Below are 13,864 nucleotides of genomic sequence, written 5' to 3' on the forward strand. Positions count from 1 at the left end.
GTATGCTGTGGTATTTTGTCTGCTTTATTCATATTTTACCATCATTAATTCAGTCCTTCCACCAGACTAATTTCTGACTTCACTTAATCTGTTACCTTCTCCCTCCTCAACCAGAGGATTCCAAAATTTGGTGAGAATAAAAAATTTAGAAATTAAGTCTTTTCCCTTAAACAGAGATTGGGGAATTGGTAATTGAAATTATATGTATATTTTTTATATTAGAAACTCAGTTTACATGAAGTTTTCTATCAGCTACATTTTTCTACTTAGTATTTATATCATATTTAATAGGTATGAAGAGGCTGAAAAAGACTGCACACAAGCTATCTTGTTAGATGGCTCGTATTCTAAAGCTTTTGCCAGAAGAGGAACTGCAAGAACATTTTTGGGAAAGCTAAGTGAGGCCAAACAAGGTAAGACTATTTTTATAACAACTGGCACTCACTCTCCCTGTTGACAATCCCAAGTTATAGTAGCAGACATTTTCGTAGCCTTTCCATGGTTTGAGGATACAGAACTTAGAGAAGTACATTTTCTTTCACAGTCTAGGTTTGCAAGTTTGGAGAAATTCAGCTTCCATAGTGGGCCTGGTTATCTTCTAATAGCAGGGTAGACTGGCCAATTGTCAATCAAAATTAATTAAAAATTTGAATTATAGGTAAGAAGGAAAAAAGCAGGAAAAAGGCAAGAATGAAAAGGAAGGGAATCAACAACCAGGAGATAGAGGATAATATGAGATCTGTAATGATGTCTTCCTTTTTTCCTTGATTGCTGATTATTCTTATTTTTTTCACAATCTGTCTTTTTAGTATTTATTCTTAGTCATTTTGAAGAACCAGCTTATTTTCTGTTTTATTTATTTCTGCTCTTTTATTTCCTTCCTTCAGCTATCTTTTGGCTTAATTTGCCAGTTTTCTAACTTCTTGATGCATCAGTAGTTACACAGTTGATTTTCAGCCTTTGTTTTGTGACATGTTCATTTAAATCTGGCAGTTTAAAGTCTGGCTTCAGCTGTAGCCCATGTATTTTTTTTATTATGGTAAAATATACATAACATAGAATTTGCTGTTTAAACCATTTTTAGGTGTACAGTTCAGTGCATTGAGTACATTCACCTTTTGTGCAACCATCACCGTTGTACATCTCCAGAACTTTTTCTTCATTCCATTTTGAATACTCTTGTCATTTGACAGTAGTTCTCTATTCCCACTTCCCTCCAGCTCCTTGTAACCAGCATTCTATTTTCTGTCTCTGAATCTGACTGTTCTAGGTACCTCATATGAGTAAAGAGTCATACAATAGTTATCCTTTTATTGCTGGCTTACGTCACTTAGTGTGTTTCCAAGACTCATCCATTATTATAGCATATATCAGAATTGGATTCCTTTTTAAGGCTGAATAGTATTCCATGATTTGGAATTCTCTTAGATTCTCTCTTATATTTGGTGAGTTACCCCATCCTTTGTTATCAGTGTGAGCTTTGATAAGTAGATGACCTCTAGCCCTCAAGCCTCAGTTGTGTCACTGTGAAGTGGAGTTGTAGTGAAGGCTCCCTGAGAATTGATATAAAGCAAAGAGAAAAACACTCAAGAAGCGTTAGTTCTTATTATTGCTCACCAGTTTCCTAGCATCCTGAGTAAAACTTCTTGAGATATAGGTATGGGGTTATTAACTAAATATATGATTTCTGGAACTCCATAAGGTATTTGCATTAATTTATTATGTTTCTTAAAAATTCATTTTAGATTTTGAAATCGTTTTACTTTTGGAGCCTGGAAATAAACAAGCAGTAACTGAACTTTCCAAAATTAAAAAGGTAAACGTTCTTCTTTCCACCAAAATATGGTCCTGTCTTCTGAAGCATAAATACCTTTATTTGTTGTGTGATTAACCTGAGAATATTTTGATAGTCATAATTACAAATTTATTTTCAAGGAATTAATTGAGAAAGGACACTGGGATGATGTCTTTCTTGATTCTACTCAAAGGCAAAATGTGATAAAACCCATTGATAATCCACCTCATCTTGGATCAACTGTAAGTAAACCTGAATTTTTCTCCTTGCTATTTAAATATCACTGGTATAATAAATTGAGTTGAAACAAGCTGTTGAATTAGTAGATCTCTTAAAACATATGTTGAGATCTCTTCCTAGAACCAGTTTTAGAATCTTAAAGAAATACTTCTTAGGAAGATTGGCATAAGAAAATTGGAGAAAATGGAACTGTTTTAAGTTCAGGCATAACTTTTTAAAGTGTCCTTTAATTTAACACTAAATATTTCTTCATATTTTCTGATTAAAAAGGAATTTGAAGCAGTTTGTGCTTCAAAATTTGTGCATTTTGTAGTTAAACATCTTTTATTTCTTTTACTGTTCTTTTTTGAGATTGGGATTTTACTACAGTATGGCAACTTCTGTGGGGTTAGATCTAAAATGAGCACTTTGGCAAAAATCTAGTACAGGCATACCTCATTTTATTTTACTTTGTAGATACTGCATTTTTTACAGATTGAAGATTTGTGGCAACCCTCTGCTGTGCAAGTCTGTTGGCACCATTTTACCAATAGTATTTACTTTCTGTCTTTGTGTCACGTTTTGGTAATTCTCTCAATATTTCAAACTTTTTTGTTAATATCATATTTGTTATGGTGCTCTGTAATCAGTGATCTTTGTTTCTATTACGAAAAGATTATGAGGATGAAGGCTCAGATGATGGTTAGCATTTTTTTGCAATAAAAAATTTTAAAGTTATATACATTGTTTTTTTAAAGACATGTTGCTATTTCACACTTAAAAGAGTATGGTATAGTATAAACGTAACTTTTATTATACATTGAGAAACCGAAAGCGTTAGGTGACTTGCTTTATTGCAGTATTCACTTTATGTGATAGTTTGTAACTGAACCTGCAGTATCTCTAAGGTATACCTGTATAGGCAAAATTATTTTTAAGAATATATGCTGCATGTTGTTTTTAGTATACCATACTGTTTTTTGTTAAGTCTCACAAAGTCAGTTTTTCCTGCAATATTGGAACAGAAAGAGTAGATGGTAAAATTCAGTGATTTGTCTTGTGTTGGACTTTTAAAATTGAATCATTTAAGGCATGTCTTATTATATATATATGTGTGTTAGTCTTTCAGTTGTGTCTGACTCTTTGTGACCCTATGGACTGTAACCCGCCAGGCTTCTCTGTCCATGGCATTTTCCCAAGCAAGAATACTGGAGTGGGTTGCCATTTCCTTCTTCAGGGGATCTTCCTGACCCGGGGATTGAACATGCATCTCTTATGTCTCCTGCATTGGCAGACGGGTTCTTTGCCACTGTCGCCACCTGGGAATTCATATATATGTGTATATGAATTTATATATATACATATAAATTTGTCTCTCTGGTAATTTCTGATGGTTTACTTAGTATCATATATGGAAATTATGAAAGATAAAATACATATAAAAAAGTACCCAGGACAAATTAAAATTTAAAGGATAAAACCACCAACTGGGTCAAAAAATTGAAACATATCAGCCTCCAGAAACCTCCCTGTGTGCTCTTCACTGATCGTAATTCCCTCCCTGCCCCTTGGGAGTAACTGTTAATGCATGGATGATGCTTTGAGAGAAATGTTGATTTTACAGTGAAGTCAGAGCAGATATTTTTATCCTCCTTTTATAAAGGAAGAAGGTGAGGCAAAGAAAGTGTTTTGCCAAGTTCTTATTTCAAGTAAGGAACAGAAGAATTCTTTAATACATTTCCTGGGTTCCTATTTTGTCTTGATTCTTGAATTTTCTGAGATAGTATTTCATGTGCCAGGCATAAATCTAGTTGCTTTTATATATTCATTGTCACACATCATATTTTTTACCTATTATTCTATTTTTTACAGTAAAAGTGATTAAATGTTTAATTCAATGTGATTTATACTTTTACATCTCTGTTAAATTTTGTCACAAAATTAATTTCAAAGTTTTTAAAAAATAAGCCTTTGTCAGACTTTGCTTGTCCATAATTATAAAAACACTGCCATGTGGTAAATCAGATATCTGTATGGAAGAATGTTCTGTGGCCAGTGTGTCCTAAACAGCTTTTATAAACCTGTTGAGTTTTGTTCTTCCTCAGGTTATAAATCAATTATGTTAGTAATTGTGAAAATGCAACGTGAATTTGAATCTTTTGTGGCTGGATCTCAAAACAGAACACCTCCATGAATTGAGAGATCTGGGGTTAACCATTTTGTAACTGATCCAACACAAGCAAAATCATTATCTCAGTAGGAAGGGGAAAATTTGCTCTTTATTTTTGTAATAGGTCTCCGTTTTAAAATCTGGGCATTATTTTAAAAATAGTATGGCAGTTTGGTATGATGCTTTTGGTTTGATTCGAGTCCCGCCTGATAAAGGCTTCCCAGGCACTAGTGGTAAAAAAAAAACAAAAAACAACAAACAAAAACCCTCTTGCCAGTTCAGGAGACACAGGTTCGATTCCTGGATCAGGAAGATCTCTTGGAGAAGGAAACGGCAACCCACTCCAGTATTCTTGCCTGGAGAATCCCATGGACAGAGGAGCCTGACAGGCTATAGTTCATAGGGTTGCAAAGAGTCGGATATGGCTGAAGCAACTTAGCAGGCAGGCAGGCCACTTCTTAAGCTTTAAAATCTTAGGCAAGTATGATCCCTATGTGACTTTTTCTGCTTAAGCTGAAAATAACTCATAGGTTAGTTGAGATAAAAGAAAATGATGTCCAGAAATGCTGCGGCAGTTTCAGGTGAAACAAATGTTAATTTCCTTTTCAGTCCTTTGTGTGAGGCCACCTGAACACTGAGGAGAGTGGTCAGGGAAGGGGTTACTTTATTCAAGCGAGAGGCTCAGCCACGGAGTTCTGTACTTAAGGGCTGGCAGGTTTGACTCCTTTTGGCATGTCTTCTCTAGAGAGACTGTAGGTGACCAGTAATGTAGACCTGCTGGGCCTGGAGTTCCTAGATAGGAAATGAGTTAGTTTCCACTAATTTGTTTTCTATTATTTTATCTTCATTTTCCTGTTTTCCCATATGAAAATTTCACCTTTCTACTGGTCTTCTCTTTCTGTATATTCTCATTTCTGTTTTCTTTTTCTTGAAATGGTCATAATATAGAGCTAAAGAAAATGTTACGTTTCTAAATCTTAATTTAAAAAGAGATGAATTTGGGAATTCCCTGGTGGTCCAGTGGTGAGGACTCTGTTTTCACTGTCAGCCACCGGGGCTCAGTCCCTGGTTGGGGCACTGAGATCCCACAAACCGTGAGGTGTGGCCAAAAAAAATGAATTTATGCTTTTATGTTTTCTTATATCTTTCAGCTATAGTGGTATCTTCTATGTTTTTCTCCTTTTACCAGTATACTGTCATCCCCTCATCCCTCCCAGCCATCATCAGTAACATTGAGCAGCTCTCAGGAGCCACTGGTCATCCCTTAAACAGATCATCTGTTAGGAAATTCGTTAACTTAGATGAGTTTACACATTTTTTGTCATTCTCAAGATTTGGGTTTTGTTTTTTGTTTTTTGCCTCATGGTGTGACATGCAGGATGTTAGTTGCCTGACCAGGGATTGAACCTGTGTCCCCTGCAGTGGAAGTGCGGTCTTAACCACTGGACTGCCAGGGAAGTCCCCAGGATTTGGTTTTAAATGGGACTACGTCAATATAATTCACTAGTTGTAGTCTATTTTTTATAGTCTGTTCTTTAACACTATTTTTTTTAACATTAACACATGTTCATTCTTGGTCAATATTTTGATAGAAAGCTTACTGGTTTTGATAGTTCTCAGCAAAGCAGAGGCCTTAAATTAACATGACTACCCTTTATGATAGAACTGCTAACAGGATTCTGTTAACAAATTTATACTAGCTTCTTTATTTATGTGTGTTCATCCAGTAACACTCAGTTGTAACCATTAGGTCATTTCTTAGTTATGCTAATGTAATGCCTGGTTTTAACACTGAGTTTAGTATAAAAGGTTTTTATATTTCAACTTTTTAATTTAAAATTCAGTCGTATAGTTGGAATGAAAGCAATATACTGAAGAAAGTCTTTTTTTAAAAATTAAAGTATTACATGTAAGCTGAGGAAGAAATTGAAAATGTTTAACATCTGTTATGATTAAAATAAATAGTGAATGCTATTTATTTTAATAAATTAAAAACCATTATTATGGTCAAGTTCTTACCAACTTTGTGAATATTATTTGACAAATCTTTAATCCTGGGCTGGTTTTATCCAGCTGCTACATATGTAGAAGATGCAGTTAGATTTAAATATTAGTCTCTTTCATACAAAATGCTGTTTATTGCCTGACCTTGTTCTGCTTAGCTAGCCTACAGTACTGATGTCATTTGGCCATATTTTTTCTTGGTTTTGTTGCCTCTGGGATAAACTCAAGACTCCCTGCGATGGTACACAAATCCCTTTGTAAGCTGTCTTTAAGCAGCCTTTCCGGCTGGGTCTCACCTCTCCTCCTCTTGCACCAGCCGTGGTGGACGCCTCACCTTTGCACTGGCCGTGCTGTGCCCTCTCACACGGCTATTCCTGTGTGCTTTTTCTGTGAAGCTCCCTGATGTCAATTTTTATCTTCCTTCCTCTGTTCTTTGGGCACCCTGTAGCTTCACCTTTTATAGTGCCTTCTAATTATTTCTACATGCACCGTCTTTCCCCCATTTAAACATGCATATGGTAGGTGCTGTGACTCTTTGTTCTTTGCATTCTCAGTATGACTCCAGATTGAATTTACTTACAGCTGAAACATTGGCTGAAAGAACATTGCAACCTTTTAATTTGTGACCTTAAAATAAGAAACCTTCGTATATTGATGTAAAGCATTGATTTTAATTGTTTCAGAAGCCACTCAAGAAGGTTATTATTGAAGAAACTGGTAGTTTGATACAGACTGTCGATGTGCCGGATAGCACTGCTGCGGCGGCTACTCCGGAATGTAACCCTGCTGACCTGGCACGTGTGACAGCAGCCGCGGGCATGGCGCACAAGAACTCAAGCCAGGGAGACCTTGTGTCCACAAGTGGCGTCCCGAAAGCCAAAGTACTGAAAATAGAAGAAATCAGTGACGCTTCAACTCTTCAGTGAGTGGAAATACTCTTATTTGATCTGAATGGTAATAATTCCGCTGGAAAATTGGTGGTACTGATAAGACTTCTGGTTGTAATTCTTCCCCATAACCTTTTGAACTGTCCAACTTTAGATTCTGTTCTTTTTTTTTCTTTTTACTTAAATGTAAGAGAGGTTTTGCTGAAGGAATTATCATTATTTCTTTACCATAGTGAGGAATTTAGAAATGATAAAAGTACCTTGAACACATTGATTTCATCTATTTTCTTTTCTAGAACTTAAGTAAATATGTTTCACTTTGTAATTCAGCAAAAATTTTTTATTTTTTGGAGGGAAGCTTCATAAACAATGTAGAATTTAGGCACTGTCATTATTCTAGCCATTGATATTTATGATTATTTGTGAAAGTAAAAGTGAAGTCGCTCAGTCATGTCTAACTCTTTGCGACCCTGTGGACTGTAGCCTACCAGGCTCCTCCGTCCATGGGATTCTCCAGTCAAGAATACTGGAGTTGGTTGCCATTTCCTTCTCGAGGGGATCTTCCTGACCCAGGGATCAAACCCGGGTCTCCCACATTGCAGGCAGACTCTTTAACCTCTGAGCCACCAGGGAAGAAGGCTCTTTAAATTTTGTTCAGAATTTTTTTTTTTTGGTTCAGAATTTTTTAAAAAGTCATACGTTTTCTTAATCATGAGAATATAAAAGACATAGATTAATAGTTTACTTTGGGGTATTGAAATTTTATTATATATTCTTTCATTGCTACTCAACAGTCCTATTAAAAACGTGTTGTTTTTTTTTAAACTTTGAATTCTAGTAGTTCTATTTAGAGTGATAGTATAGATTGTGGGAAAACTTTTAAGTAGGCAGACTTTTTTAAAAGGAGAAAGCAGTTCTTTCTTTTTGAAATCTTTCTTGAAACTGTGATAATTCAGATCAGAGTGAAAGGTTGAGTTGTGAGTATATGTGATATAATAATGCAGTATAGGTTTCCCTGGTGACTCAGACGGAAAAGAATCTGCTTGCAATGTGGGAGACCCAGGTTCGATCCCTGGGTCGGGAAAATCCCCTGGAGAAGGGAATGGCAACCCACTCCAGTATTCTTATCTGGAGAATTCCATGGACAGAGGAACCTGGTGGAATACAGTCCGTGGGTTTGCAAAGAGTCAGACACGACTGAACACTACCACTGTTACTTCTCATGCAGTGTATGGAAATAGTTTGTCAAACAGTGGTAAGGCTGTTAGCTCAGCTAAGGAGAATAGGCAATATATAGTCAGCACACGAAAATTTGTAGAAGTATAATGTCTTGCCAAAATTATACATATATTATCAGCTGAAAGAATTTATTCCTGGCAGAATATAAATGGATAGCACACTATTAATAAAGTCAGAAATTTTAGAATCTCTGTTGATGTTTCTGTATGTAAACTTTGACTGTTTGTGTTTCTTTTCTGATTAGTTGATGTTTCTGAAATATTTCAGCTCTCATGTCAGTTTGAGAAAGGACGTATGTCATTCCTTCAGTGAGAAGACTCCTCTAGAGGTAGACAGAGCACCTGCCCAGTTTATCAGGACCGTTCTTCCTCCAGTGCCTGCAAACTCATTTCAGCTTGAATCTGATTTCAGACAACTGAAAAGTTCTCCAGATATGTTGTATCAGTACTTGAAGGTAAGAGGTAGGAAGCTAGTAGTTCTCTTGTAATTTAAAGGTCAGAGAACTTCTTTTGTCTCTATATAATAATAGGGTTGTATTTAATTTGCCTTGTGAACAGTATGATTCTGGGCTTCCCTGATAGCTCAGTTGATAAGGAATCTGCCTGCAATGCAGGAGACCCTGGTTCGATTCCTGGGTTGGGAAGATCTGCTGGAGAAGGGATAGGCTACCCACTCCTGTATTCTTGGGCTTCCCTGGTGGCTTAGCTGGTAAAGAATCTGCCTGCAATGCAGGAGACCTGGGTTCGATCCCTGGGTTGGGAAGATCCCCTGGAGAAGGGAAAGGCCACACACTCCAGTATTCTGAGTGACTTTCACTTTCACGTTTCTTTCACAGTGTGATTGTAGAAAATGCTCTTATTCCTCGCCTAATACATATATCATCCTGATCAGGCCATTTTAAGTATTTGCAGCCAGGGAACCTTTGAAATAGGTTCTGTGTTAAATTCTGTTTTCTAACAGAATCTTAGTCTATATTTCATACATCATGACTTAAACTTAATTTCCCACTCTTCTTCAAGATGAGGAAAGAAGCTAAAATCCATTGAGTGCCTTGTATGTGCCAAACTACGCTTACAGTATTTAGGTAATCATTCTCCTGAAAATGAGCTTTTATTTGCTCAAGGAAAAGATTCAAATCATATGAAATTCACCAAATAATGGATTTTTTAGCACTTTTTCAAGTGTAATTACTATAATAATTTCTTATAATTGTGCGGTATATAATATTTCAAAATATGTTATCTCATGTAGTTCTATTTTTTAAACTCTCTTTTTATTGCTCCTTGAGCTCTCTTGTTTCCTATTTATCTTGGGTGATATACATCTCTCCATGAGATTTTTCTGTGAATTGAGCAGAGCGATTATCTTACAGTCCCTCTAACTTTCTGTCATAGTTACATTTCAGTGTGATTCCCTATTATTCATTAAATACTTATGCATAGTAGTTATTCTTTACTATGTTGATCTAAGCAGTTATTACATAAATAATTTGTGATTGGGAATATTGCCATAACTTTCTAACTCTTATATTTTTCCCAAAGCAAATTGAACCATCCTTGTATCCCAAGTTGTTTCAGAAAAATCTAGATCCAGATGTATTCAACCAAATCATTAAACTTCTGCATGACTTTTACATTGAGTAAGTAAATTTAGTTATACTTTCCTACTGTAATGCTCAGCTACTTTTAGTGATTTGGAAAATTCATCCTTTTTGGTATCATACTGCTACCTATTATATTGCAGAATTAGCTATATTGTAAGTTTTACTGTTGCAGTAGTGTAAAGAAATACAAGTATAAACAATGAAAAGGGAAATGATTAGGAAAGAAAAGGACTTACAGATTTTTTTAGAGAAAGGTGGAGTATAGAAGTGACAAGTAGTATAGCAGATTAGTAATGTCTATTCTATGCCTCACATTTAAGAATATTAGTTTCTTCAGTTGACTTGATAAGCTCTTCATTTGGGCACTTAAAATATAGACAGTGTGCAGGAACAAAAGATAAATGAAGACTTTATATATAATTAGAAATATTATTTTAGTAAGCAGAACTAAATGAGCTGCTTTTAATTGATCATTTGCTTTTTATTTGGGCTTCAGGAAAGAAAAGCCATCACTCATCTTTGAAATCTTACAAAGACTTTCTGAACTAAGAAGGTTTGATATGGCGGTGATGTTTATGTCAGAATCTGAGAAGAAAAGTGAGTTCTATAAAAAAAGCTTTCCTTTACTCTTTATTCTTGTGTGTTCCTTTATTCAACAAATGATAGAGAATATTTATTGAATTCAGTTATGTACAGGTGCATGCAACTTAATTGCAGTTTAATTAAATTGAGTTACAGTTAAATTAAGTAAAATTTTTTGGTCTGAAAACAACATAGTGAGGTGTAGGTATGATTATCATTTTGTTCTTACAAAGGGGGAAACTGAGACATATATAGGTAAGGAGCTTGACTGAGGTTCCACAGCTAGGAAGTCAGACCCAGGATTTAAACCAAGGTGGTCTGAACTCTTCTACTTGAAAATATAGTATCAGTGTAATGGTTGAGCTCCTGGCATGGTGGAACATGTACATGGTCCCTGCCACAGGAGCATTCAGCGGGGTGTGGGTGCATAGGTGGTCGCATCCGTTTTTTTCAGCTAATATCTTTGAGTTTGTTTGATTTAAGCTGAATTCTCAAAAAACTACAGGAGTCAGATGAAGGGAGTGAGGATGTGTAGAGGTTTTGAGGCAGGAGAGGGCAAATTGAACTCAGAAAGTTAAAAGGAGTGCAGTGTGACTGAATTGTAGAGTTAGAAGGTAAAGAGAGGCAGGTGATGAACTTGAAAAATTATATCCCTTATTTATTTCTACATCTCAGTCTTTGGTGTAAAGTCAGTTTTGCGGAACCCTAATTTAAGTAAAATCAAACTATGGAGTCACTTCAATTATAGTTGTCCCTTGAACAGTGTGGGAGTTAGGGGAACGACCCTCCACACAGTTGAAAATCCACATACAATTTTGCAGTCAGTCCACAGCATCCGAGGTTCTTCATCCAGATTCAGTCAACTCTGGATCGTATAATACTATAGTATTTCCTACTGAAACACATCCATCTGTAAGGGGATCTGTGCAGTTTAAACTCATGTTGTTTATGGGTCAGTGGTACTCAAGAGTTTTAAGCTATAGTCTAATTTTAGAAAGAGAAGAATCATTAGAATGTACCTCCTGGACTAAACACACTTTGGGCTCCTTTCCTGTTTCTTCTTTATATTTGTAGCAGTGACGTTGAGTCTGAATCACTAAAGAAAATAGTCTTTATGTTGTATTTAAGGAAGTGGACCTAGTTTAGAGAGATTCTTAATAAACTTAAACCAAAAAAATTCTCGCTTAATCTTTAGTAACAGTCTTCAGAAACAGTCCTGAAATTCCCTGAAGGTATTAGTTTGTTATTACTATTCTGACTTCATTTTTTATCACTGTTCAAAGTCATTCTGCCTACCACACTGACTGTGTTTATTAATGCACCAAGTTGCCAGGCTTCTCGTAGCCTCAGAGTCTTTGTGTTTGACTGTTTCTCTCAGCCGAGACTATCCTTCCCTGCCTCTTCTTCATTTCATTCAGTTTCCACCTAATAGTCACTACCTCAGTCACCTTTCCTCACAGGCCTACTCAAATTAACTGCCCGCCTCCCCTTCCTCATCACCGTCTGTCATCTTACCTGGCTTTATTTTCTTCATAAGACAGAACTACAATAGCAGACAGTATTTTAAGTATTTATTATTTCTCTATCCCTAATAGAATGAAAGCTCCATGACAGGAGGAACTATCTCCCTTGTTCCCTAGGTCTCAGAGTATTAGAATAGTGCTTAGTACATAAAAACCATAGTGTAAGTGCTTGACTGAATGGATTTTTTGTCACTATGATGTGATTACTTGAAGTGTACTCAAAGAATGTGAGTTGGTCCTCCAAACTGGCCTACCAATAGTACTGTCTTGGTTGGATCACTGCTCTCTGCTAGGTTAAACATGGAAGCATTTAGAGTAGTTCCTAGCATGTAACTAAATATTCAATAAATAGTAGCTATTGTTGTCTTTTATTATCATTGTTATTACAGCTGTTAGCTAGTTTTAATGTTGAGGGGTGTAGTATGAACTCTATAGCAGTGTTTTCCAAAATGTTAACTGTGAACGGTTTACTGGTATGAAAAATAAAGATTTTATATGACTCATAAGGAAATCTTATTTTTAACTTTTAATTGTTATATATCTTATATATTTAAAAAATATATAGCTTGACCATCAAACATGATTTTTGTGGGTATTACTGCTAATTTTCTATTTATAGTAGTGATATAAAATTTTATTTTAAAATGTTTTCAGGTTTGAAAAACAGTTAATTGGAGTATTAAGTAAATAAAAGTATACTTGTTACACAGGGCAAAAATCTTTTAAGGTAGTATAGAATGAATTATGTTTAATCTGCAAAGTTCATGTCATTAAGGATATAGGGAAAACTGTTTATTGCTAAAGCAAAATATTCTGGCAAGAAGCATCATTGGGTTGCTGTATAATTTTTTGTTTTTAGGTTGGCTCTTTAAATATCTGAATTAGAATTTATAAATAACCCTAATGATTGCTTTAAAATGTAAAAAGTATTTAACAGACTTTATTATTCCCTTTAATTTTTGCTTTACTTTTTAACAATGGAGATTAAAATGAAATTTTTTTCTTTTTCAGTTACACGTGTATTATTCAATCACATAGACAAATCAGGATTGAATGATAACTCTGTTGAAGAACTCAAGAAAAGATACGGTGGTTGATTTCCATTTTTGCTGAAATTATTGCCTCTTTAAATTTCATATGTAAATTTTTTTCTACTGGAATTAAATGTTTTGCTTTTTAAGAAAATAAAATCATACAGAAAAAGGACTGTTTTTGGACATAGGCTAATTAGCTGTAAAATGAATTATGATTAACTAGTGAGAAGTATACTTAAGTGAACTATTTATAAGTTTTTTCTGAAAATAAAAATATAAATAATGAGGTATACTTGTAAAGATTAGTATTTTATTTGTAAGTCACTTGAAATGTTTAGATGTATTCTTCAGTGCCTCATGTTACATTATTTTTATATTTTCATGAGTTTTTGTAACCACATGATAAGGTTGCTTCATAAGCATATAATAAAATTATATTTATATAGAGAGAATTAGGTAGATAATCATGTTTCATTATAAAACGGTTTCATATCATTGTGCCAGTTTACTAACATAAAATTACTTAGTTGCAGGATGTGTATTTTTAGTGTTTATTTTGAAGGAAGACTTTATTATTTAGATTCTTTGCAAGATTACTTGGAGAGTCACAGCATCCTTAAATTTTAATGCTACAGCTTTTTTTCCACATGATAGCCATATTATATGTCAAATATAGGACAGACAGTCTAAAGCAAGGTAGAAACGTTTAAACAATTGGAATTTTCAGGTAGTAATTAGTGTATAGCTTGCGTGTAAATGGTTCATGCGAGTGTGGGGACTGTGAACTTTGAAATCTGAGCTAATGTTC

At 35.0% G+C, this 13,864-nt stretch overlaps 1 protein-coding gene across 1 annotated transcript in view; it reads left to right on the forward strand.

Annotated features, from left to right (window-relative positions):
• RPAP3 (RNA polymerase II associated protein 3) overlaps window positions 1–13,475 on the forward strand; it is a 35,963-nt gene extending 22,488 nt beyond the window's left edge. The window contains exons 10-17 of the mRNA XM_065934556.1: window positions 292–413; window positions 1,746–1,816; window positions 1,936–2,037; window positions 6,872–7,110; window positions 8,582–8,768; window positions 9,856–9,953; window positions 10,414–10,514; window positions 13,034–13,475. Coding sequence (XP_065790628.1) covers window positions 292–413; window positions 1,746–1,816; window positions 1,936–2,037; window positions 6,872–7,110; window positions 8,582–8,768; window positions 9,856–9,953; window positions 10,414–10,514; window positions 13,034–13,119 — 1,006 coding nt within the window. The 3' untranslated portion in view covers window positions 13,120–13,475. The remainder of the gene's footprint in view (window positions 1–291; window positions 414–1,745; window positions 1,817–1,935; window positions 2,038–6,871; window positions 7,111–8,581; window positions 8,769–9,855; window positions 9,954–10,413; window positions 10,515–13,033) is intronic.
• The last annotated feature ends 389 nt before the right edge of the window (window positions 13,476–13,864 follow it).

Source organism: Muntiacus reevesi, chromosome 4 (genome assembly GCF_963930625.1).
Source record: "Muntiacus reevesi chromosome 4, mMunRee1.1, whole genome shotgun sequence".
NCBI classification, from domain to species: domain Eukaryota; kingdom Metazoa; phylum Chordata; class Mammalia; order Artiodactyla; family Cervidae; genus Muntiacus; species Muntiacus reevesi.